The sequence below is a fragment of the Enhydra lutris genome, unplaced genomic scaffold, assembly GCF_002288905.1.
Source record: "Enhydra lutris kenyoni isolate GAN:26980312 unplaced genomic scaffold, ASM228890v2 scaffoldscaffold22, whole genome shotgun sequence".
NCBI classification, from domain to species: Eukaryota; Metazoa; Chordata; class Mammalia; order Carnivora; family Mustelidae; genus Enhydra; species Enhydra lutris.
Window position 1 is genome coordinate 11,709,986 of NW_019154106.1, and position 25,303 is coordinate 11,735,288.

The 25,303-nt window shown below is 40.5% G+C and overlaps 2 protein-coding genes and 1 pseudogene across 2 annotated transcripts; 1 reads left to right on the top strand and 2 right to left on the bottom strand.

Moving 5' to 3' along the window:
- Positions 1–15,012: 15,012 nt before the first annotated feature.
- Positions 15,013–15,951, bottom strand: LOC111149853 (olfactory receptor 4D9-like). The gene has a single exon (XM_022507158.1). The coding sequence runs from the start codon at positions 15,949–15,951 to the stop codon at positions 15,013–15,015; it is 939 nt and encodes a 312-aa protein (XP_022362866.1).
- Positions 15,952–20,997: 5,046 nt separating this feature from the next.
- Positions 20,998–21,511, top strand: LOC111149520 (annotated as a pseudogene).
- A 1,341-nt stretch (positions 21,512–22,852) lies between these two features.
- Positions 22,853–23,809, bottom strand: LOC111149955 (olfactory receptor 4D6). Its single transcript, XM_022507226.1, has one exon. It carries the CDS (start codon positions 23,807–23,809, stop codon positions 22,853–22,855), a length of 957 nt encoding a protein of 318 aa, XP_022362934.1.
- Between the last annotated feature and the right edge of the window lie 1,494 nt (positions 23,810–25,303).

Sequence of the window (25,303 nt, forward strand, 5' to 3'; positions counted from 1 at the left end):
CTCCCCCAACCTCCCACCCCCCACCCCTTCAAAACCCTCAGATTGTTTTTCAGAGTCCATGGTCTCTCATGGTTCACCTCCCCTTCCAATTTCCCTCAACTCCCTTCTCCTCTCCATCTCCCTATGTCCTCCATGTTAATTGTTACACTCCACAAATAAGTGAAACCATATGATAATTGACTCTCTCTGCTTGACTTATTTCACTCAGCATAATCTCTTCCAGTCCTGTTCATGTTGCTACAAAAGTTGGGTATTCATCCTTTCTGATGGAGGCATCATACTCCATTGTATAAATGGACCATATCTTCTTTATCCATTCGTCCATTGAAGGGCATCTTGGTTCTTTCCACAGTTTGGTGACCGTGGCCATTGCTGCTAAAAACATTGGGGTACAGATGGCCCTTCTTTTCACTACATCTGTATCTTTGGGGTAAATACCCAGTAGTGCAATGGCAGGGTCATAGGGAAGCTCTATATTTAATTTCTTAAGGAATCTCCACACTGTTCTCCAAAGTGGCTGCACCAACTTGCATTCCCACCAACAGTGTAAGAGGGTTCCCCTTTCTCCACATCCTCTCCAACACATGTTGTTTCCTGTCTTGCATTAATTTTGGCCATTCTAACTGGTGTAAGGTGGTATCTCAATGTGGTTTTAATTTGAATCTCCCTGATGGCTAGTGATGATGAACATTTTTTCATGTGTCTGATAGCCATTTGTATGTCTTCATTGGAGAAGTGTCTGTTCATATCTTCTGCCCATTTTTTGATATGATTATCTGTTGTGTGTGTGTTGAGTTTGAGGAGTTCTTTATAGATCCTGGATATCAACCTTTTGTCTGTACTGTCATTTGCAAATATCTTCTCCCATTCCGTGGGTTGCCTCTTTGTCTTGTTGGCTGTTTCCTTTGCTGTGCAGAAGCTTTTGATTTTGATGAAGTCCCAAAAGTTCATTTTCGCTTTTGTTTCCTTTGCCTCTGGAGACATATCTTGAAAGAAGTTGCTGTGGCTGATATCAAAGAGGTTACTGCCTATGTTCTTCTCTAGGATTCTGATGGATTCCTGTCTCACGTTGAGGTCTTTTATCCATTTCGAGTTTATCTTTGTGTACGGTGTAAGAGAATGGTTGAGTTTCATTCTTCTACATATAGCAAGAAGCATTTGAATGTGTGTATGCATGTTTAAATAAGGACTTTATTTCATGATATATGGTCTTTCATATTGCCTGAAATAGCTTTATAATATTTTCTCCATGGATATAGTTGTATACAGGAGACCAATGGTGTATGTAATTTGATTTTGTATCTAACAACCTAGTTTAATTCTTTTGTTATTTTCAACAATCTTTCAGTGAATTTTTTAAATATTATTTTAGACATATCCACTCAAAATCCCAGAGGAATTTTTTCTTCTAGTTTTCCAAAGTCTGCATACTTTTTCATTTTTCTTGTTTTTATATTGTAAGTGAATTCAACTTTAATAACTAATATTTGTGATGAGAGTGGGTATCATTGTATAGTTATGTATGGTAATGGAAATAATTTCAATGCTTAATCTTTAGGTACACTGTTTGGTTACTGATTCTTTTTTTTTTAAGATTTTATTTATTTATTTGACACACAGATCACAAGTAGGCAAAGAGGCAGGCAGAGAGAGAGGAGGAAGCAGGCTCCCTGCTGAGCAGAGTCAGATGCAGGGCTTGATCCCAGGACCCTGAGATCATGACCTGAGCTGAAGGCAGAGGCTTTAACCCACTGAGCCACCCAGGTGCCCCTGGTTACTGGTCCCAATAGATATATATATATTTTTTATCAAGATAATACATTTCTTTCTTCAGTTCTTGGGTTCATAGGTGTTTTTTCTTCAAGGGTGTGTGTTGAATTGTATTGAATATTTTCTGCATCACTGAAATAATCACATTGTTTCTCTTTTAATCTATGTTTCTTAATTTTTATTTCTATTTATTTATTTTATTTCTTTTCAGCATAACAGAATTGTTTTTGCACCACACCCAGTGCTCCATGCAATATGTGCCCTCTGTAATATCCACCACCAAGCTCACCCAACCTCCCACCCCCTGCCCCCCAAAACCCTCAGATTGTTTTTCAGAGTCCAGGGTCTCTCATGTTTCATCTCTCCCCCAACTCCCTTCTCCTCACCATCTCCCCATGTCCTCCGTGTTATTCCTTATGCTCCACAAATAAGCAAAACCATATGATAATTGACTCCCTCTGCTTGACTTATTTTATTCAACATAATCTCTTCCAGTCCCATCCATGTTGAAACAAAAGTTGGGTATTCATCCTTTCTGATGGAGGCATCATAATCCATAGTATATGGACAACATCTTCATTATCCATTCTTCCATTGAAGGGCATCTTGGTTCTTTCCACAGTTTGGCGACCATGGCCATTGCTGCTATAAACATTGGGGTACAGATGGCCCAAAGATACATCTGTATCTTTGGGGTAAATACCCAGTAGTGCAATTGCAGGGTCATAGGGAAACTTTTTTTTTAAATTTCTTAAGGAATCTCCACACTGTTCTCCAAAGTGGCTGCACCAACTTGCATTCCCACCAACAGTGTAAGATGGTTCTCCTTTCTCCACATCCTCTGCAATGCATGTTGTTTCCTCTCTTGTTAATCTTGGCCATTCTAACTGGTGTAAGGTGGTATCTCAATGTGGTTTTGATTTGAATCTCCCTGATGGCTAATGATGATGAACATTTTTTCATGTGTCTGTTAGCCATTTGTATGTCTTCATTGGAGAAGTGTCTATTCATGTCTTCTGTCCATTTTCTGACATGATTATCTGTTTTGTGTGTGTTGAGTTTGAGAAGTTCTTTATAGATCTTGGATGTCAGCCCTTTGTCTGTATTGTCATTTTAATCCATTATTGCTGCGAATTTCATTAATAGTTCTCTTTGAATTTCAGGAATAAACCCTACTTGATGATAAGTTGTCATTGTTTTAATTCATTGGTATGTAACTTGCTAAAGAGTAATAAGAACTAAACATTTTGTTCAAAGGTGGGATTGGTATGTACACATATCTTAGATACATGATAGTTCTAGATATAGTAGGTGCTATTATCTGGTTTATAGATCGGGTTATGCAATATTTATAGAATGAGTTTAGAAGTTTTCTGCAATTTTTGAAAAAATTGAAATTATTAGCTTTTTGAATATTTATTGAAAATCATTCACAAAGCAATTTGGTCCTGGTGCCTGGTGCCAAAGTGTTATTTTTGACACCCTTTCAATTCATCTATAATTATTGATCTATTAAGATTTTTTCCCCTTTTATTTAGTCAGTTTTGGTAACCTATATTTCCATGGAATTTATGTTCTCTCTTCCATCCTGTAAAAATTTAATACTATGTTTCAGTGCACTGAGTCTTTACTTCTTTCCCTTAGTAAGGTCCAAGTCATTAGATTACATTTGTTTGTATACTCAATCAGAGAATTGTCACTCTTTGATGTGCTTGGATATTTGGGTAACAAAAGGAGGGTTCCTAGAAGGGAGTATTTTGTCGGATTCCCATAAGTATCTTTATGACTTCCAAAATGAGGAACTATAGCAATAGTATCTTTGGGCCCCTAAAGTGAAGACAGATAGCAGTTTTGAACTTTCTTTTAACACCAAGAAACTGATTAACTGTATATGATGTAATTTGTGTTATAGGTGATCCAAATTTAGTCATAAAAAAAAAATCTGTTTTGTAGTACTGAGTTAATGATGGTCTTACGTGTTCCTAAAGCATGGAAATGACCAAACTAAACATGTTTGCTTTTTACCTGTCTCTCTATGGGAAAGTGTTTGTATGTGTGAGAGTGTATTTGTGTGTGTGTGTATGCATGCACACACATCAGGGACTGATTACTTATATCTTTCTTTAAAAAAAATTTTATTTATTTATTTATTTATTTTTTGAGAGAGAGCGAGAGCACATGAGAGCAAGCAGACAGATTGAGAGATAGAAGCAGACGTGGAGTTCAGTCCCAGGACCCAGGGATCATGACCTGAGCCAAAGGCAGATGCTTAACTGACACCCAGGTGCCCCTACTTATATCTTTAAGTATTGAATTTCTTAAGTTCTAAGGTGAAACTTTCTTTTTAATATTCCTTTCCTTCACATTTTTAAAATCAGCAATAGAATTTTATGGCATCTAGGTAATATTCCAAGGAAAGAATGTGTTCACAATACTGTGCTGCCCTTAATACATTCTGTAAAGGAACACATATAATACAGGTTTCTACAGGTGCCAGAACGACTGTGTTGTTTCATTTAAAGAACGTAATGTACACACTGCAGTGCAAGGAACACTATGTAATGTCACACGTATAAAAAGTGCTTAGAAGAGTTATAGAATTACACTGAATCTGGAAAGTGTTTATTTTTATTTTTAATTTAAAAAAATATTTTATTTATTTATTTGACAGAGAGACAGTGAGAGAGGGAACACAAGCAGGGGGAGTGGGAGAGAGAGTAGCAGGCTTCCTGCTGAGCAGGGAGCCTGATGTGGGGCTCGATCCCAGGACCCTGTGATCATGACCTGAGCCGAAGGCAGACGCTTAATGACTAAGTCACTCAGGTGCCCCTGGAAAGTGTTTTTTAAGGAACAAATGTATTCAACTTGTGGGCAGAATTTGAAATAGTCTGTAGTGGCACTAGTGAAAAAGATGTTTCTAAGACCACCACCTGTATATATAAATAAGACCATGCTATTTCATTTAAACATAATGCTCATCACTCTGTACTGCATTTTAAACAACCTGTACTTAACTTGTTTTGTTTTTTAAATTCCACATATGAGTGAAATCAAATGCTGTTTGTCTTTCTCTGACTGACTTATTTCACTTGGTATAATACCTCTAGCTCCAGCCGTGTCATGGCAAATGGTTTTTAACATTTTATTTTATTTGTTTATTTATTTAATTTTTCATTTCTTTTTAAGTTTTTATTTACTTTTTGAGAGAGACAGGGAGAGAGGAAGAGCATGAGCAGAGAGAGGGAGAAGCAGATTCCCTGGCCGAACAGGGAGCCCCATGCGGGCCTGGGTCCTGGGACTCTGAGATCCTGACCTGAGTCAAAGGCAGATGCCTAACCAACTGAGCCACCCAGCCCTGGTTTTTCACATTTTAATGTCCCTGAAATTAAGATGTGTCTTCCCATCAATGAGTACACGTAACATGATACTGCTTCATTTTTACAACATTGTTGTTATTAAAGTGGCATTTTCCAGTGGATGACTATTTCAATGCAGATATGGTAGAGTCACCATGCAAAATACTTGAAACTCCATCTCCATGTATCTTTTGATAAAGCGTAGAAGCGGTTTGCTTGGTGTCAGATGGTCTCACTGTTAATCAGTTACATGCGGCATTTCAGAGGGTGTTATATTAGATCTTTATTTCAGAGTCAAGTGTCTTACTCCATCCTATATCGAATCCAAGAAGTGGTGAAGGCTTGGGACTGGCTTCTCTAGCCCAGTGCACTTGTACTTGAGATATGTGCATGCCCTCCTGGGAGAAGCATCTGACCACCTTTCCGTGGTTTTTCCACCTCTTATTCCCACCCCCTTTTCCTTGCATGCATCTCTCCATTCCTTTCCCTTTTCAGCTCTGTCAGCCTCTTCATTTCCAACTGAAGTATTACCCTTGTATTGGTTTCCTTTTGCTGCTATAACAAAATCACCACACATTTAGTGGCTTAAAACACCACCAATTTGTTGTCTGACAAATTCTATAGGTCAGAAATCTGACGTGAGTATCAACTGGGCTAAAATCAAGGTGTTGGCAGGCTGAATGTCTTTCTGGAGGTTCTAAGGCAGAATCCATTCTCTTGCATTTGCTAGTTACGTTCCTTGGCTTGTGGATCTTTCCATTGGTAAAGCTAGCCATGTTAAGTCAAGTACCCCTCACATTGTATGATTCTGACCTCCTCTTCTGTCTACCTCTTCCACTGTTAAGGACCCTGTGACTACACTGGGGCCTCCCAGATAATCAGGATAGTCTTCCTATTTATTTATTTATTTATTTATTTATTAAAGATTTTATTTATTTATTTGACAGACAGAGATCACAGGTAGGCAGAGAGGCAGGCAGAGAGAGGAAGGGAAGCAGGCTCCCTGCTGAGCAGAGAGCCTGATGCGGGGCTCGATCCCAGGACCCTGGGATGATGACCTGAGCTGAAGGCAGAGACTTTAACCAACTGAGCCACCCAGGCGCCCCTAGTCTTCCTATTTAAAGGTCAGCCCATTAGCTACCTTAAATCCATCGGCACCCTTAGTTTCCTTTGCCATATAACATTGCATACTCACAGATTCTGGGGTTTGGGATTTGATTATCTTGGTGGTAGTGGGCAGGACAGAGATTATTCTGCCTATTACAATCCCCTCTTATTCAGTTTCCATATTTCATTCTGAAATGTCCAAGCTCTGAATGCTGGAAGACTTTTGGAACATGATTTGGTACTAAAATCTCATCTACCTGAGCTAATTTTGTGGCAAAATTTGATCTGAATTAGCGTGAAGCCCATGCATGGTTTTTTAAAAAAATTTTTAAATTTTGGGAGGAGTCAAGATAGTGGAGAAGTAGCAGGCTGAGACTACTTCAGGTAGCGGGAGATCAGCTAGATAGCTTATCTAAAGATTGCAAACACCTACAAATCCAACGGGAGATCGAAGAGAAGAAGAACAGCAACTTTAGAAACAGAAAATCAACCACTTTCTGAAAGGTAGGACTGGCGGAGAAGTGAATCCAAAGCGACGGGAAGATAGACTGCGGGGGGAGGGGCCGGCTCCCGGCAAGCGGCGGAGCAACGGAGCACAAAATCAGGACTTTTAAAAGTCTGTTCCGCTGAGGGACATTGCTCCAGAGGCTTAACCGGGGTGAAGCCCACGCAGGGTCAGCGTGGCCTCAGGTCCCGCAGGGTCACAGAAGGATCGGGGGTGTCTGAGTGTCGCAGAGCTTACAGGTATCAGAACGGGGAAGCCGGCTACAGAGACAGAGCCGAGGAGTGAGCTCTAAGCTCGGGGTTACCTTGAACCGGTCGCAGGCTCGGTCAGCTCGGAGCGTGGCCGGAGGCAGGGTGACGGGAGTAATTGGGCGCTGTTCTCTGAGGGCGCACTGAGGAGTGGGACCCCGGGCTCTCGGCTCCTCCGGGCCGGAGACCGGGAGGCCGCCATCTTCATTCCCGCCCTCCGGAACTCTACAGAAAGCGCTCAGGGAACAAAAGCTCCCGAAAGCAAACCCGAGCGGATTACTCAGCCCGGCCCCTGGTAAGGGCGGTGCAACTCCGCCCGGGGCAAAGACACTTGAGAATCACTACAACAGGCCCCTCCCCCAGAAGATCAACAAGAAACCCAGGCAGGACCAAGTTCACCTACCAAGGAGTGCAGTTTCAATACCAAGGAGAGCAGCAGAATTCCAGAGGAGGAGAAAGCAAAGCACGGAACTCGTGGCTTTCTCCCCATGATTCTTTAGCCTTGCAGTTAATTTAATTTTTTTTCTTTTTCAATTTTTTTTCTTCTTCTGCTAAATATTTCTAACTTTTACCCTTTTCTTTTTTAACGTTTTTTAACTAGTTTATCTAATATATATATATATATATTTTTCCTTTTTATATTTTTTTCTTTATTGGTTTTCTTTTTTTAATTGTTTCTTTTTTTTTTCTTTTTTTTTTTTCTTCTTTCTGAACCTCTTTTTATCCCCTTTCTCCCCCCTCACGATTTGGGATCACTTCTGATTTGGCTAAAGCATATTTTCCTGGGGTTGTTGCCACCCTTTTAGTATTTTACTTGCTCCTTCATATACTCTTATCTGGACAAAATGACAAGGAGGAAAAATTCACCACAAAAAAAAGAACAAGAGGCAGTACCAAAGGCTAGGGACCTAATCAATACAGACATTGGTAATATGTCAGATCTAGAGTTCAGAATGACGATTCTCAAGGTTCTAGCCGGGCTCGAAAAGGCATGGAAGATATTAGAGAAACCCACTCGGGAGATATAAAAGCCCTTTCTGGAGAAATAAAAGAACTAAAATCTAACCAAGTTGAAATAAAAAAAGCTATTAATGAGGTGCAATCAAAAATGGAGGCTCTCACTGCTAGGATAAATGAGGCAGAAGAAAGAATTAGCGATATAGAAGACCAAATGACAGAGAATAAAGAAGCTGAGCAAAAGAGGGACAAACAGCTACTGGACCACGAGGGGAGAATTCGAGAGATAAGTGACACCATAAGACGAAACATTAGAATAATTGGGATTCCAGAAGAAGAGGAAACAGAGAGGGGAGCAGAAGGTATATTGGAGAGAATTATTGGAGAGAATTTCCCCAATATGGCAAAGGGAGCAAGCATCAAAATCCAGGAGGTTCAGAGAACCCCCCTCAAAATCAATAAGAATAGGTCCACACCCCGTCACCTAATAGTAAAATTTACAAGTCTTAGTGACAAAGAGAAGATCCTGAAAGCAGCCCGGGAAAAGAAGTCTGTAACGTACAATGGTAAAAATATTAGATTGGCAGCAGACTTATCCACAGAGACCTGGCAGGCCAGAAAGAGCTGGCATGATATATTCAGAGTACTAAACGAGAAAAACATGCAGCCAAGAATACTATATCCAGCTAGGCTATCATTGAAAATAGAAGGAGAGATTAAAAGCTTCCAGGACAAACAAAAACTGAAAGAATTTGCAAACACCAAACCAGCTCTACAGGAAATATTGAAAGGGGTTCTCTAAGCAAAGAGAGACCCTAAAAGTAGTAGATCAGAAAGAAACAGAGACAATATACAATAACAGTCACCTTACAGGCAATACAATGGCACTAAATTCATATCTCTCAATACTTACCCTGAATGTTAATGGGCTAAATGCCCCAATCAAAAGACACAGGGTATCAGAATGGATAAAAAAACAAAACCCATCTATATGTTGCCTACAAGAAACTCAACTTAAACCCGAAGACACCTCCAGATTTAAAGTGAGGGGGTGGAAAAGAATTTACCATGCTAATGGACATCAGAAGAAAGCAGGAGTGGCAATCCTTATATCAGATCAATTAGATTTTAAGGCAAAGACTATAATAAGAGATGAGGAAGGACACTATATCATACTCAAAGGAACTGTCCAACAAGAAGATCTAACAATTTTAAATATCTATGCCCCTAACGTGGGAGCAGCCAACTATATAAACCAATTAATAACAAAATCAAAGAAACACATCAACAATAATACAATAATAGTAGGGGACTTTAACACTCCCCTCACTGAAATGGACAGATCATCCAAGCAAAAGATCAATAAGGAAATCAAGGCCTTAAATGACACACTGGACCAGATGGACATCACAGATATATTCAGAATATTTCATCCCAAAGCAACAGAATACACATTCTTCCCTAGTGCACAGGGAACATTCTCCAGCATAGATCACATTCTTGGTCCTAAATCAGGTCTCAACCGTTATCAAAAGATTGGAATCATTCCCTGCATATTTTCAGACCACAATGCTCTGAAGCTAGAACTCAATCACAAGAGGAAATTTGGCAAGAACCCAAATACATGGAGACTAAACAGCATCCTTCTAAAGAATGAATGGGTCAACCAGGAAATTAAAGAAGAATTGAAAAAATTCATGGAAACAAATGATAATGAAAACACAAAGGTTCAAAATCTGTGGGACACAACAAAGGCAGTCCTGAGAGGAAAATATATAGCGGTACAAGCCTTTCTCAAGAAACAAGAAAGGTCTCAGGTACACAACCTAACCCTACACCTAAAGGAGCTGGAGAAAGAACAAGAAAGAAACCCTAAACCCAGCAGGAGAAGAGAAATCATAAAGATCAGAGCAGAAATCAATGAAATAGAAACCAAAAAAACAATAGAACAAATCAACGAAACTAGGAGCTGGTTCTTTGAAAGAATTAATAAGATCGATAAACCCCTGGCCAGACTTATCAAAAAGAAAAGAGAAAGGACCCAAATAAATAAAATCATGAATGAAAGAGGAGAGATCACAACGAACACAAAAGAAATACAGACAATTATAAGAACATACTACGAGCAACTCTACGCCAACAAATTTGACAATCTGGAAGAAATGGATGCATTCCTAGAGACATATAAACTACCACAACTGAACCAGAAAGAAATAGAAAGCCTGAACAGACCCATAACCAGTAATGAGATTGAAACAGTCATCAAAAATCTCCAAACAAACAAAAGCCCAGGGCCAGATGGCTTCCCGGGGGAATTCTACCAAACATTTAAAGAAGAACTAATTCCTATTCTCCTGAAACTGTTCCAAAAAATAGAAATGGAAGGAAAACTTCCAAACTCATTTTATGAGGCCAGCATCACCTTGATCCCAAAACCAGACAAGGATCCTATCAAAAAGAGAACTACAGACCAATTTCCTTGATGAACACAGATGCAAAAATTCTCCCCAAATTACTAGCCAATAGGATTCAACAGTACATTAAAAAGATTATTCACCACGACCAAGTGGGATTTATTCCAGGGCTGCAAGGTTGGTTCAACATCTGCAAATCAATCAATGTGATACAACACATTAATAAAAGAAAGAACAAGAACCATATGATACTCTCCATAGATGCTGAAAAAGCATTTGACAAAGTACAGCATCCCTTCCTGATCAAAACTCTTCAAAGTGTAGGGATAGAGGGCACGTACCTCAATATTATCAAAGCCATCTATGAAAAACCCACGGCAAATATCATTCTCAATGGAGAAAAACTGAAAGCTTTTCCGCTAAGGTCAGGAACACGGCAGGGATGTCCGTTATCACCACTGCTATTCAACATAGTACTAGAAGTCCTAGCCTCAGCAATCAGACAACAAAAGGAAATTAAAGGCATCCAAATTGGCAAAGAAGAAGTCAAACTATCACTCTTCGCAGATGATATGATACTATATGTGGAAAACCCAAAAGACTCCACTCCAAAACTGCTAGAACTTGTACAGGAATTCAGTAAAGTGTCAGGATATAAAATCAATGCCCAGAAATCAGTTGCATTTCTCTACACCAACAACAAGACAGAAGAAAGAGAAATTAAGGAGTCAATCCCATTTACAATTGCACCCAAAACTATAAGATACCTAGGAATAAATCTAACCAAAGAGACTAAGAATCTATACACAGAAAACTATAAAGTACTCATGAAAGAAATTGAGGAAGACACAAAGAAATGGAAAAATGTTCCATGCTCCTGGATTGGAAGAATAAATATTGTGAAAATGTCTATGCTACCTAAAGCAATCTACACATTTAATGCAATTCCTATCAAAGTACCATCCATTTTTTTCAAAGAAATGGAACAAATAATCCTAAAATGTATATGGAACCAGAAAAGACCTTGAATAGCCAAAGGAATATTGAAAAAGAAAGCCAAAGTTGGTGGCATCACAATTCCGGACTTCAAGCTCTATTACAAAGCTGTCATCATCAAGACAGCATGGTACTGGCACAAAAACAGACACATAGATCAATGGAACAGAATAGAGAGCCCAGAAATAGACCCTCAACTCTATGGTCAACTAATCTTCGACAAAGTAGGAAAGAATGTCCAATGGAAAAAAGCCAGCCTGTTCAATAAATGGTGTTGGGAAAATTGGACAGCCACATGCAGAAAAATGAAATTGGATCATTTCCTTACACCACACACGAAAATAGACTCAAAATGGATGAAGGATCTCAATGTGAGAAAGGAATCCATCAAAATCCTTGAGGAGAACACAGGCAGCAACCTCTTCGACCTCAGCCGCAGCAACATCTTCCTAGGAACATCGCCAAAGGCAAGGGAAGCAAGGGCAAAAATGAACTATTGGGATTTTATCAAGATCAAAAGCTTTTGCACAGCAAAGGAAACAGTTAACAAAACCAAAAGACAAGTGACAGAATGGGAGAAGATATTTGCAAATGACATATCAGATAAAAGGCTAGTGTCCAAAATCTATAAAGAACTTAGCAAACTCCCAACACCCAAAGAACAAATAATCCAATCAAGAAATGGGCAGAGGACATGAACAGACATTTCTGCAAAGAAGACATCCAGATGGCCAACAGACACATGAAAAAGTGCTCCATATGACTCGGCATCAGGGAAATACAAATCAAAACCACAATGAGCTATCACCTCACACCAGTCAGAATGGCTAAAATTAACAAGTCAGGAAATGACAGATGCTGGCGAGGATGCAGAGAAAGGGGAACCCTCCTATACTGTTGGTGGGAATGCAAGCTGGTGCAACCACTCTGGAAACAGCATGGAGGTTCCTCAAAATGTTGAAAATAGAACTACCCTATGACCCAGCAATTGCACTGCTGGGTATTTACCCTAAAGATACAAACGTAGTGATTCGAAGGGCACGTGCACCTGAATGTTTATAGCAGCAATGTCTTCAATAGCCAAACTATGGAAAGAACCTAGATGTCCATCAACAGATGAATGGATAAAGAAGATGTGGTATATATACACAATGGAATACTATGCAGCCATCAAAAGAAATGAAATCTTGCCATTTGCGATGACATGGATTGAACTAGAGGGTATCATGCTTAGCGAAATAAGCCAATCGGAGAAAGACAACTATCATATGATCTCCCTGATATGAGGGAGAGGAGATGCAACATGGGGGGTTAAGGGGGTAGGGGAAGAGTAAATGAAACAAGATGGGATTGGGAGGGAGACAAACCATAAGTGACTCTTAATCTCACAAAACAAACTGAGGGTTGATGGGGGGAGGGGGGTTGGGAGAGGGGGGTGGGATTATGGACATTGGGGAGGGTATGTGCTATGGTGAGTGCTGTGAAGTGTGTAAACCTGGCGATTCACAGACCTGTACCCCTGGGGATAAAAATTATGTTTATAAAAAATAAAATTAAAAAAAATACTAAAAAATTTTTTTTTTAATTTTTATTTTTTATTTCTTTTCAGCGTAACAGTATTCATTATTTTTGCACCACACCCAGTGCTCCATGCAATCTGTGCCCTCTCTAATACCCACCACCTGGTTCCCCCAACCTCCTACCCCCCACCCCTTCAAAACCCTCAGATTGTTTTTCAGAGTCCATAGTCTCTCATGGTTCACCTCCCCTTCCAATTTCCCTCAACTCCCATGCATGGTTTTTAATGATTATACTTAGTGGGATTATTTACACATTTCCTTTCCTTTTTTTTTTATAAGATTTTATTTATTTATTTATTTATTTAGAGACTGTAAGCTGAGGAGGAGCAGAGGGGAAGGGCATGGGAGGGAGAAGGAATTTCAAGCAGATATGAGTGAGGAGCCCAACGCACGAGTCAATCTCTTGACCCTGGGATCATGACCTGGAGACCAAGAGTCTGATGCTTAAGGGACTGAGCCATCCAGGCACCCCTACTTACACATTTTCTTACAGAAATATCAAAGTGTTTAGATATCAGATGCTCCCCACAGGAGAAATGATGTAATATATAATATATGCACTGTATTATCATTTTAAAATCTAAGGAACTCCAACTTTCAAAACCTATTTGACCCTAATAAATTAAAATAAGGTAATGTGGTCCCATATTATTATTATTATTATTGTTATTGTTATTATTATTATAATTAACCTGTAGTTACATTTCAGTGAGCCTCTTTCCTTAGTTTTACTATGTCCCATGCTCTAGAGGAAGTGAGAGGAGAGAAGAGGAAATGCATCCCATGCTTCTGTGTATGATTACCAGGCATCCTGAAGGTTTGTCTGGACATACTCAGAGGACAGGCTTATTGGAACTCTGAATGAATTTCTACATTCATTTGCCTTGAGTGTTGCAAAACATTCGTTTGCTCCGGGATGTTTATTTTCACTTGTGTACAAAGATTTTTGTATCTAACACTTGATTTGGTGATTTTTATAAAGACATATATAGATGCTAAGACCTTGAGTATAGGATCATAGTGCACTCTGATTTAGCCATTTCAATTTCCTTTGGCTTCCATGAGGAAGTATCTATTCAGAAAATACAGTCAGTTTTGAATGCCAAAAAACAAGATTAAGTAGAATTTGGCATCTTCTTATATTAATTTCATTCCACTCCACAGATTCAACCAACATTTACAGCTCTTTATAGGTCAGACACTATTCTAGATACTGGGAATATAAAGGCAAATCAGATCTAGTAATATGAAGTTTTATGGGGTATTTTAATACACTGTGGTAAGGGAAATGATAAAAGAGGACACCTAGGAAAAATAAAAGTATTTATTGGGTTGGTTACAGCTTTTTCTTTTCCCAAATATCAAACTAGCTTCTGCCTTAAGCAGTGGTATGAACTACGGTAGGACAGGCTGTTCCAGATTCTTGCCATTGTTGTGTTTATGCAGTCTGATTTTGTAAGGCCCCAATATCTAGGTCCCAGGTCACATCCAATTCTGACAAAGTCACAGGAAGTAAAAGGTAATGGAAATCCTTAAAATCTAAGTCTTTATGTATCTTGGGTGGTTGTGGGGGTCGTGCCAGTGTATTTTATAGATGAATTGATTAAAAAGAAGGTCCAATTGTTGCTGACAAAGCAGAGGTTATAGAGAAGGTTTACAAGCGGTATCTGGCACACAGTATATGCTTAATAAATCGTCATAGGGTAACTACTGCTGGACTGAGTCCCAGCTGCTAAACCCCTACTATGTTGAGACAGATGTCCCCGTTGCCTTCTGCATGTATGGGCATCGCAGCACTAACCTCCACCCTATTGCTGGGACACCCAAGATCTTCTATTATATTTCACATTTACATCCTGCTTGCTGTCAGTTGCTCTTCAAGGACTATGTTCTTTCTGTTTAACTTCCCGTCGGTGTTCTTTCTCAATACCAGTGTTTCAGGTCACTGATCCTTTGTGTCTGTGCCATCCTGCTGTAGTTAATTGTCTATGCATGGTTGAGCCCCAATATGTGACAGCTGATATTTTAAAACATATTTTGATTATATGTTTGTATCCTGATTGACAATCTATAATGAATCTATCCCCTTTCAGAAAACATAAGTCTTCTTCTCTTCAGTCTCCCCATGGATGACTTCATCTCCTGGTTCCTCAGGGTGTAGATCATGGGGTTCAGGACAGGGATGATGACCGTGAAGGTGATGGAGACAGCTCTGTCCATGGGGAGGGCAGTGAAGGGCCGGGCATAGACATAGATGCAGGGCACGAAGTGCAGGGTCACCACAGTGATGTGGGCTGTGCAGGTGGAGATGGCTTTCCTTCTGCCCTCCCCAGTGTGAGACCTCAGCATCATCAAGATGACTGTGTAGGACACAAGAAGAAGGACAAACCACAGAGTAGTGACCAGACCATTGTTGGAAATCATTAAGATCTCAAGAGCAAATGTGTCTGTGCAGGCGAGTTTGAGGACCTGGGGGACATCGCAGTAGAAGCCATCAACGACATTGGGTCCACAGAAGGGGAGGGGCAGCAACAGGGAAATCTGCACGATGGAGTGGACAAAGCCCCCCACCCAGGAGGCCACAATGAGGGCAGTGCATCGCCCCCTACTCATGATGGTCACGTAGTGCAGGGGCTTGGAGATGGCCATGTAGCGATCAAAGGCCATGACAGAGAGAGAAAAAATGTCTGCCCCACCGAGAAGGTGGAAGAAGAACATCTGAGTGATGCAACCATTGAAAGAGATGGTCTTTGTCCTTGACAAAAGGTCCACGAGGACCTTGGGAGCAGTGATGGAGGAGAAGCAGATGTCCAAGACTGAGAGATTGCGGAGCAGGAAGTACATGGGGGTATGGAGGCGGGACTCACAGGTCACAGTGACCATGATGGCAACATTTGCTAACACAGTTGTTACATAAACTACAGATAAAAAGAAAAATAAGAGCAAGCTCAGCTCTTGAGACTGGGTAAGTCCACAAAAAATAAATTCAGACACCCTGGTATGATTTCTCAGGGCCATTGGATGATATTCCTTCCACCATGTACAGCTTTGAAAGAAACAATAATACTGCTGAGGCATTGAAATTGAGCAAAGATTTATCTCTTACATGGAAATTGAACAGCATAAATATATTTTAATCATGTATCTTATTCTTTATGAACCTGCTATGTTACCCAGGGAGGTCACTCAGTTCTACTTGCTTCAGCTCCCTCTTCAGCCCAAAATGTGGTTTGAGCTAGATCATTCATCTCCCTACTATATTCCCAGGAGCCTTTGGCATCTGTTAAAATTCAACCCTAGACAGACAGGACAGAAGGGGCTGTTTTTGTGTTGGACCAAAGGAGAGAAAATTCTTGTCATTTCATCCCAATCCTAGTTGTTAGAACCAAGTTAAGCTTGGGAATTGTGATTCAGTGTTGTACACATTTAGTCTTGCAGTTGTGCTTTAAGTATTAGTGGAGCATGTGAAAGACATTGTACAGACAGGTACAATTTTCTGAGTGTTGCAATGTGATAACAGCACCTCTTTAAATCAAAACTATCAGATTTTATTTCTGTATAACTTAAGGAAGGTGAATTTAGCGGACTAGAAGACTCTAAATTGGCTTCTACCAGATCCAGTGACTTAAATGTAAGCAGTTTGTTGGGATTTTATGACTAAAATTATATTTGTGTATATAACTTTAATCAGTAACTTGTAATAAATATATTTGAAATTATTAAATGTTACATGATATTTTGGTTCAAAAAAAAAAAAAAATCCACCCCTAGAGGTTGTCGAGGAAGAGAACTAAAGAAGGCTTCATGCAAGGAGCTGTGAGTTCCCTACACCTCTGTGTATGGGAGCACCTCTGATTTTATTCTCATTCCACTTTGTCTCTATGCCTTAAAACCCATTAGAATAAACCAACACTCATAGGCCTTACAGTGACACCATGATAGGAATTGATTTGAACAGCATCTTATAGTTTTAAAAGCACTGCACACCTAATTATTAATCAATTTTTCTAATATCCCTCTGAGGTTAGAGGGGAAAGTATTAACATTACCACATCAGTTAATACCAAAACTGAAAAAGTGAACTCAGTGAACATTAAGCCAGTTTTCCTAGGTCATATGGAAAACCAGTGGCCCAGGAAAAGTAACACAAATCTCTTCTCTTAGTTCTAGAATCTTTCTACTCATCCACATTGCCTGCCAGCTTGAGAATATATAAATCCAAGGACAATTTGTATAAGAGACTCTTTTTACAGAATTTTCCTAGTCTTTTCAAGGGTGGGTTTATCAGCCCCTTCATTTCCTCTCTCCATGACTAAGGAATTTTAGACCACTGCCCTTCTATTATCTTTCAGAAGAACAAAGCCTTTTTTTTTTTTTACTTTTAAAAACTTCATTTGGTCGATACCCAGAGGTCGGGGTTTAACACAAAGGTGACAAGGATAGCACCAGAGATGATTCTGTTCACAAAGAAGACAGCAGAGTCCAGGCATGCGTACATAGAGAGAGGGCATGAAGTGCAAGCTTTCTGCAGGGTTGTAGGCAATGCAGGTACACCCAATGGAACAATGGCAGCTCCCTGCCCCTGGACGCCCATAGGTTCTCTTACTATAGAGTCCTGTTTGGGAAGGAGGTGGCAGATCCAACTTAGAGAATTTTCAGTTCATTCTATTTTGCCCGTGGGAGTCAGGAGTGAGCAACCTTTTATTGTTTGAGGGTCAATTTTGAAAAAAAAAATTAAGTCTCAGGGAAATTTAATTGACACGCAGAAGGACATAGAGAAAGCTAGTGGTGAAGTTTAGCTTTTAGCACAATACATATTCTACTCATGCCATTTCAGTAATTTCTGAGATTTATGGTGGTGGCAGTGGTGACAAAGTTAACTCAGAGGAAAAAAGCCATCTTCAGCCTAAGCATCTGAGCCATCTGGCACCACCATCTAGGTGGTCCCCAGAATGTGTCCACCTGGGAAGCATTACTCTCGGTTGGTGTAGAAACAAGCTTTGAGAGCCTTGAGAATTTATGTGGGTAAATAACCCCCAAACACAGCTTGCATCTCCTTTGCTCTGAAGAGTATGACCACTTGCCTTGTTTCCTCTGTTGATTCTCTCTCGGTGAGCACAGTGGCCTCCGCAGTAGGCACTGACAGGTAGCATGTTTTATCCAAAAGATTTCTGCTGAGCCACTCACATTGCAAGGAACCCAGACACTGTACAAGCTCTCCGGAGGAGTCTACTTTCTTCACCTCTCCCAGTGGGGCCTCCGTCTCTTCCTCCTCAGTTAACCCCTTATCTCTCCCTCGATCATTCCAAGTTTCCTTTGTTGTCCTTTCCTGGTCTCCTTCCCTTCAGTATAGTTTTCTCTAATTCATCCTCTCTGTTTTTTTTTTTTTTTTAAAGATTTTTATTTATTTATTTGACAGACAGAGATCCCAAGTAGGCAGAGAGGCAGGAAGAGAGAGAGAGGAGGAAGCAGGCTCCCCACCAAGCAGAGAGCCCGATGCGGGGCTCGACCCGGGACCCTGAGACCATGATCCGAGCTGAAGGCAGAGGCTTTAACTCACTGAGCCACCCAGGCACCCCCATCCTCTCTGTTTTTTCCAGAAATGTAATTACAAATCACAAATGGGACCATTTGTTCTTTGCCTGAAGATTTTTAATGGTTCCCTATTGTCTACAGAATAAAGATTAAACTCCTTTTAGTATTATCTGGTACCCTGTTTCTTTTGATCCTGTTTCAGGGGTTTAAATGTTATGCAACTTCTTGCTGGCCCATGCCTTTGGATCCGTGCTCCTGTGGCTCGATCTACCCACCACGCACTCCCCAGTTCCAGAATTTCCCATTTATCCGCCTTCACAACACTCAGGTTCAGAGTCTCGTGTTCTGTGAAAACTTTCCTGACACCGCTTTGGGACTCATCATTCCCTGCTCTGCCTTCTCCTCTGGCACTTGTAACATTTTTCCATCTAAGTGCTTACGTGTCTGTCTCTCCTTAGTTCAGTATAATTTCCCTCTTACCCCTCAAGTTCATCCTGCCTGCTCAGTGTTTCATTTATGTTGCATCACCAAAGCTTTACTTAGTCTGGGGCACGTGTTAGGTGCTCAAAAAAGGTGTTATTTTTGTTGTTTATTTTGTTTTGTATTTAGATTAATGAACAAACCTACCTGGTAAGGGCTTATTGTGACTTATAAGCATTGACATTGGAGTGTGGGTGAGTAAGAAGGATCGTGACAAACACAGACTAAGCAACTCTTTTGTTAATGTCCTTGACTTGACCTCAGGGATACCAGATAGAGATGCATTTTCTGATCCAGGCTATGAAATAGCTTTGTGACCTTGAAAAAGTCACTCCTCTCTCTGTTACTCAGATCCTGAGTTGTAAAATAACGTGGTGTGGTGTGGAGCAATGATAAGGGCTTTGGAGTAGGGCATACCTGGACTGGAATTCTGCCTCTTTCTTCTTTTTTACCTGGACCAAGTCCTCTATTTTCCTTCAGTTCCCTCCTCTGTAAACTGGCAAGCATAACACTTAGTTCGTTGGGTAGCATAAACAGCAACTGCAATCATGTGTGTAAAGTTCAATTAACTTGATTTCTTTCCCTTTCCCCTGAAAACAGGATCTTCCCTGTCACAAAGAGTTATTTAAGAAGACTTTGGCAGAATGTAAAATGCTCTCCAGTAGCACAGCTTCTCTTTGAACCAACTTGCTTGTTTGTATTTCAGTGAACGTGTGTGGATTAACCAAGTAGACCAAAGGTTTCAGTGCTAAGTCATCGGTTTGGGAATGAAACTGACTCTGGGTCAAAGGCAAAAGGGACCCAGTGAATCATGGGCCATATGTGGATGTGGGGCTGCCTTTGAAACTTCTACAGTTTTAAAGGAAATTTAGGGCATTTTTTTTTGAGGAAGCACCCATCTTGTGGAAAAATTCTCTGTGATCCCCATGGACAGACCCCAAGATAGAACAAAATCTCCTTAAATGCAATTCAGTTGTTCTACCAAGTACCAGCTGCTTTCTCTTTTAGCAGGCTGACTCCATGTCTGTGGCCCCTTCTTAGAAAGACATTCCTTCTTTCCCAATATTTAACATCCACTCTGTTGTCTCTCACTAAAGAGAGAGCTATTTTGGCAGTATCTTATATACCTGGTGTATTTTTCATGCTTATCCTATTCATGCATTATCCACAATGTCTCACACTGACAGGTCCATGTCCTTACCTAAACCTTCGGTATCCAGCCAGGAACTCGCACCATCTGAGACTGGGTGGTGGATGTCAGTGTATATGATGCTGGGGAACCATCGTGTTAGAAGGTCAAGTCCTTCTCAAGATTAGTTATGCTAGTCTTCAAGCTTTTCTCTTCACCTTTGCATCGGAAAGGGCAGACTCAGGGAGTCATGTCATCATGGCTCTTCTGCTTGTCCCAATGTGCCCCTGCCACATGTACTAGTCCCTCAGGTCTACGCCTCATACAAGAATTAGCAAAGGGAATTTCATTGGATGTGAATGTAGAAAGAGAACGGACCTTCTTTGATCATGTTGGAGTTCCAGTGGGAGTTATTAAACAGTTTCCAAGTCATTACTGCATGCAACTCCACATGTATGTACATGCACACCCACCCACCCACTGCCACACACACACATACACACACACACACATACACAGATGCCCACACTTCTATGCTTTCCAAATTCTTGTAAAGCCCCAGAAGGAATAAATCTATCTATTCTGTGATTCTCTGAGTTTTAGGGAAACATATTAATAGAAACAGCTAATGTCATATGATTATTCATTCTCAATGTGAACAACATGTCCAAGGGACAAAAATTGGTTCTTGGGGGGGGCAAAAATATCTTAGATTAGAACGCTGTGTGGCTCTTCAAAGCACATCAGTCCACAAAAAGATACACAGTATATCTTTGGTATTAAATTTTCTTATAGGAGAGGATTAGGAAAAATACCTAATACAGTTCCTTGGAGGGGGACAATAATTTTTAAAAATTTGAGAAGCACTGGCATATGATTAGAAGTCTTGTCATAGCCTCTTCCCTAAGCGACCTCTGAAAATGGTTCATTATTCACTTGATGCAGAAAACCCTACAAAATCATGCAAATCTCTGTATTCATTTTAAAAACACACATAAAACTACCCAGGCCGTCAAGGGTGTGCATATCTGAAAAGTGACCAAGTATCTGAAGGATGTCACTTTGCAGAAGCAATGTCTGCCATTTTGTTGCTATAATGGAAGAGCTGGTTGGCGCACCCAGGCCAAACGGTGGGGCTGGATACAGGGTCGGTGGCCCAAAAGGAGGACTGAATTCTTATTGCACATGCTTAAAAATGCAGAGAGTCATGCTGCACCTAAGGGTTTAGATGGAGGTTCTTTGGTCACTGAGCACGTTCAGGTGAACAAAGCCCCCAAGATGCGGTGTAGAACGTACAGAGCTCATGGTCAGATTAACCCACGTATGAGCTCTCCCTGCCCTACTGAGATGATCCTTACTGAAAAAGAGAAGGTTGTTTCTAAACTAGAAGAGGAGGTTGCATCCAAGAAGAAACTAAAGGAAAAAACCTTATGACCTGGGGGTAAATTCTGCATAAAATAAAAACAAAAGTAAAAAAAGAAAAAAAAAAAAGAAAGTCTTGGCCTAATGTCTCTGTCTCATAGGACTCAGTGAAGATCACAGATGTGTGTCACTTACTAGGACCTTTTAATGCATCATAACAGCTTGCAAAAAAATTGTTCGGTATGTTACAATATCCTGATTTCCTGTATGTTGCTTCTTTACTAATTGTCTGATTTTTGAATGACGATTGTAGGCTGAAGGGTGGAATTTGATGTGAGCCTAGGGAACGAAGAGACATTTATTGTCTTTCTACATATTAACTTCTGTGGAATTCTTCTTAGGAGAGAGGTGGATTATGACACGGACCCAGTGGCTGTTCCTAAATGACCCTGCGTATAATATGTTTCTTTCCTCTCCTGGTACACAAAATGGGTCTTGAGTGTGTGGAAAGGTGTTCCTTAGGTATTTTTGTTGTTGCTGTTCTAAGTGACTTCTCTGGAATTGTCAGGCATTCAAAGGCAAAAACTGTAGATTTTCTCCAACTATAAAAGCTCTGAGGGTGAAAGAGGAAGAGAGAGAGGGAAGAAGAAAGTTAGGTTAGCATAAATTACCAGGGTGGGTTTTGTACAGCTATATCCCCAAACTGTACTTTTGAGATTAATTTCAGTGGGCAAATTAGTAGAATGGACCCAATAAGAGGAAATTCTTGGTCCATGTGTAGATTTGTCCAAGTATATATCTGACTGAACACAACTTTTAAAACGTTTCTTCTCTTTTCACTAGTTGGTGAAATATATTGGAGATTCTGTATTCAGAATATTAAACCAAGAAGTAATTTTAATAACTAACTGGAAATATAGGGTCACTAGACAGAGCACGTATGACATAGACACATCCATGATTTCCATATGTGTGTATCTAGGATTAGAGGGATTGACAGTAGGGAACATGGACTGTATGCCTGATTAATGAATGGTGTTAATCGTCAGAACGACCATCCTCTCAACATTTATCATTCTTCATTCTCATGAACACCTTGTAAATGGACAATGTCATTTTCATATTGCAGGTGGTAAAAGTTAGGTAAAATATGTTGGCATGAGAATCAAAGATTGTACCAAATTAGCATTAGGTCATTGATTTTCATCTTCTACCTCCTGCTTCTCCCAAGTTCACAAGCCCAATAGCTCATGATCAAGCCCATCTCTTCCTTTAGTTGTTAGATTCCTGCTGAGAGAGTTGAGAGGTTATGAGGATATACAGAAATGATTGGTGAGAGAACTAGTGGTCTGTTGCCTCAGGATAGCAGTTTGCGGAAACCAGATCATAGATTTCCAGTCTCCATGTGAGTGCTCACCCCAGCTTACTGCTCTTGGAAGGCCCAAGCCTTCTCTGCAGTCTTTTCATGGCTGACTTCATCTCCTGGTTCCTCAGGGTGTAGATCATGGGGTTCAGCATGGGGGTAATGACCGTGTTATTGATGGACACAGCTGTGTCCATGGGCAGTGTAGTGAAGGGCCTGCAGTAGATATAGACACAGGGCACGAAGTGCAGAGTCACCACGAGGATATGGGAGGTGCAGGTGGACAGGGCCTTTTTCCGACCCTCCCCAGACTGAGCTCTCAGCATTGCCAGAATGACAGTGTAGGACCCCAGCAGCAGGAGGAACCACAGCAGAGTCACGAGCCCATTGTTAGAGATCATGAGAAGCTCTAGGGCAAAGGTGTCAGTACAGGCCAGCTTAACTACTTGGGGCACATCACAGTAGAAGGCATCCAGGATGTTGGGGCCACAGAAGGGGAGTGGAAGCATCAAAATTATCTGAACAATTGAGTGCAAACCACCACCCACCCAGGAAGCCACCACCAAGCCCACCCACACCTCTTTCCTCATAATGGTCACATAATGCAGGGGTTTGGTGATGGCGAGATACCTGTCATAGGCCATCACAGAGAGGAAGAAAATGTCTGCCCCACCAGCAAAGTGGAAGAAGAAGATCTGTGCCATGCAGCCATTGTAGGAGATGGTTTTCCTCTCTGATAACAGATCCACCAGGAACTTGGGAACGGTGACAGATGAAAAAACAATGTCCAGGACTGATTTGTTCCGCAGCAAAAAGTACATGGGGGTGTGAAGGTGGGACTCACAGCTAATGGTCACCACAATGAGGGCATTGCCTAGCACAGTTGCTACATACACAACAAGGAAGACCACAAACAAGAAAAATTCTAGCTCCTGGAAGTGAGTGAGTTCCAGGAAGATGAATTCCTTCACATTGGTGTGGTTGCTCTGGCCCATGGTGCAGACCATCCTCCTCCACATCTACCTTGGGAGAAAGTATGTTCGGGTTAGGAGTATAGTGTTGTGAGGGGACAGCATCATTTATTGTATATCCTTACAAGGCTCTCTTGAGCACACAGATCATCATGACTACTCTGAAAAACTGGTGAGGGTCTCCCCTTTTGTGGCCTGAAAATTCTTTATCCTGATGATTCTTGTTTTCTGATGGAAATACCCTGACTGGACAGTAAAAGCCATCCTACTCCAGTGCCTTTCCTCTGACAAGAGGGAGATGGCAAGACTATGGTCATTTAACTAATGGCTTGCCTTCTGTCCTGCAGGAGTGTCTTCCTCACATGTATGAAGGGCTTTATACATTACTAAAGGCTTTCACCTGCAGTGTCTCATCTTGATTTTCATTCTCATGATGTCTCTGTGGGGTCTGGAGAGTGGGTATGATCATCTCCACATAGGGGAAGCTGAAGCTTAAGAAGAAGTTAATGTCTTGCCCACATTTGCACAACTGCAAAGTTAGTCAGTGGCAAATCAAGGATTCAAATCCAAATATTTTTTGGACTTGACAAGGAACAAATGTTAATTGGGCTCTTCTTTTTTTTTTTTTTAGTATCTGTAAGATTTTTAAATTTAGTTACTGCTTAAATGAAAATGCCATCTATAATGTTACCAAATTATTCAGCAGTTATAGCTTGAGTATATTTTAAATTCACTTCAAAATATAGCCATCAAATTTTTCTATTACAAAAAACATTATTTTTAAGCTCTTTACTTTAACATAGAGTAACAGGAAGTTTTACACACACACACACACACACACACACACACAGGACCCATGCACTTTTCATCCACCCTCTGCCAATGTTAGCATCTTTCATAGCTACAATACAATAACAACACCATGAAACTGACATTAGTACAATTCACACACCTTTTTCATATTTTACCAGTTGCACATGCTTTCACATGTGTGTATCTAATTTTATTCAATGTGTAACTTTAGGAACTACCACCATAGTCAAGATGCATCATATGTTACAACTTATAGCCACCCATACCTCCTCCCTCTAAAGCTCTATCCCCTAGACACCACTAACCTGTTTTCTATCCCTATAACTACATTATTTCAAGAATGTTATATAAATTGGTTTGTATACTGTGTAAACTTTTGTCATTAGCTTTTTAACTGGGCTCTTCTGAGCCTTCTTTTCAACTAGGCCTGGGCCTTGGCCTTCTGTGTCTTTCCTTGCTGAGAATCCTGCTAAATCAGTTCAGCAAGAAGCTGAACTTTAAAAAAAAATTTTATTATTTATTTATTTATTTATTTATTTTTAAAATTTCTTTTCAGCATAACAGAATTCATTGTTTATGCACCACACCCAGTGCTCCATGCAATACATGCCCTCCTTAATACCCACCACCTGGCTCCCCCAACCTCCCAACCCCTTCCCCTTCAAAACCCTCAGATTGTTTTTCAGAGTCCATAGTCTCTCATGGTTCACCTCCCCT

Excerpts from the sequence above, each read along its gene's own strand:
- LOC111149853 (XM_022507158.1), bottom strand. The coding sequence starts at position 15,951 with ATGGCCCTGAGAAATCATACCAGGGTGTCTGAATTTATTTTTTGTGGA.
- LOC111149955 (XM_022507226.1), bottom strand. The coding sequence starts at position 23,809 with ATGGTCTGCACCATGGGCCAGAGCAACCACACCAATGTGAAGGAATTC.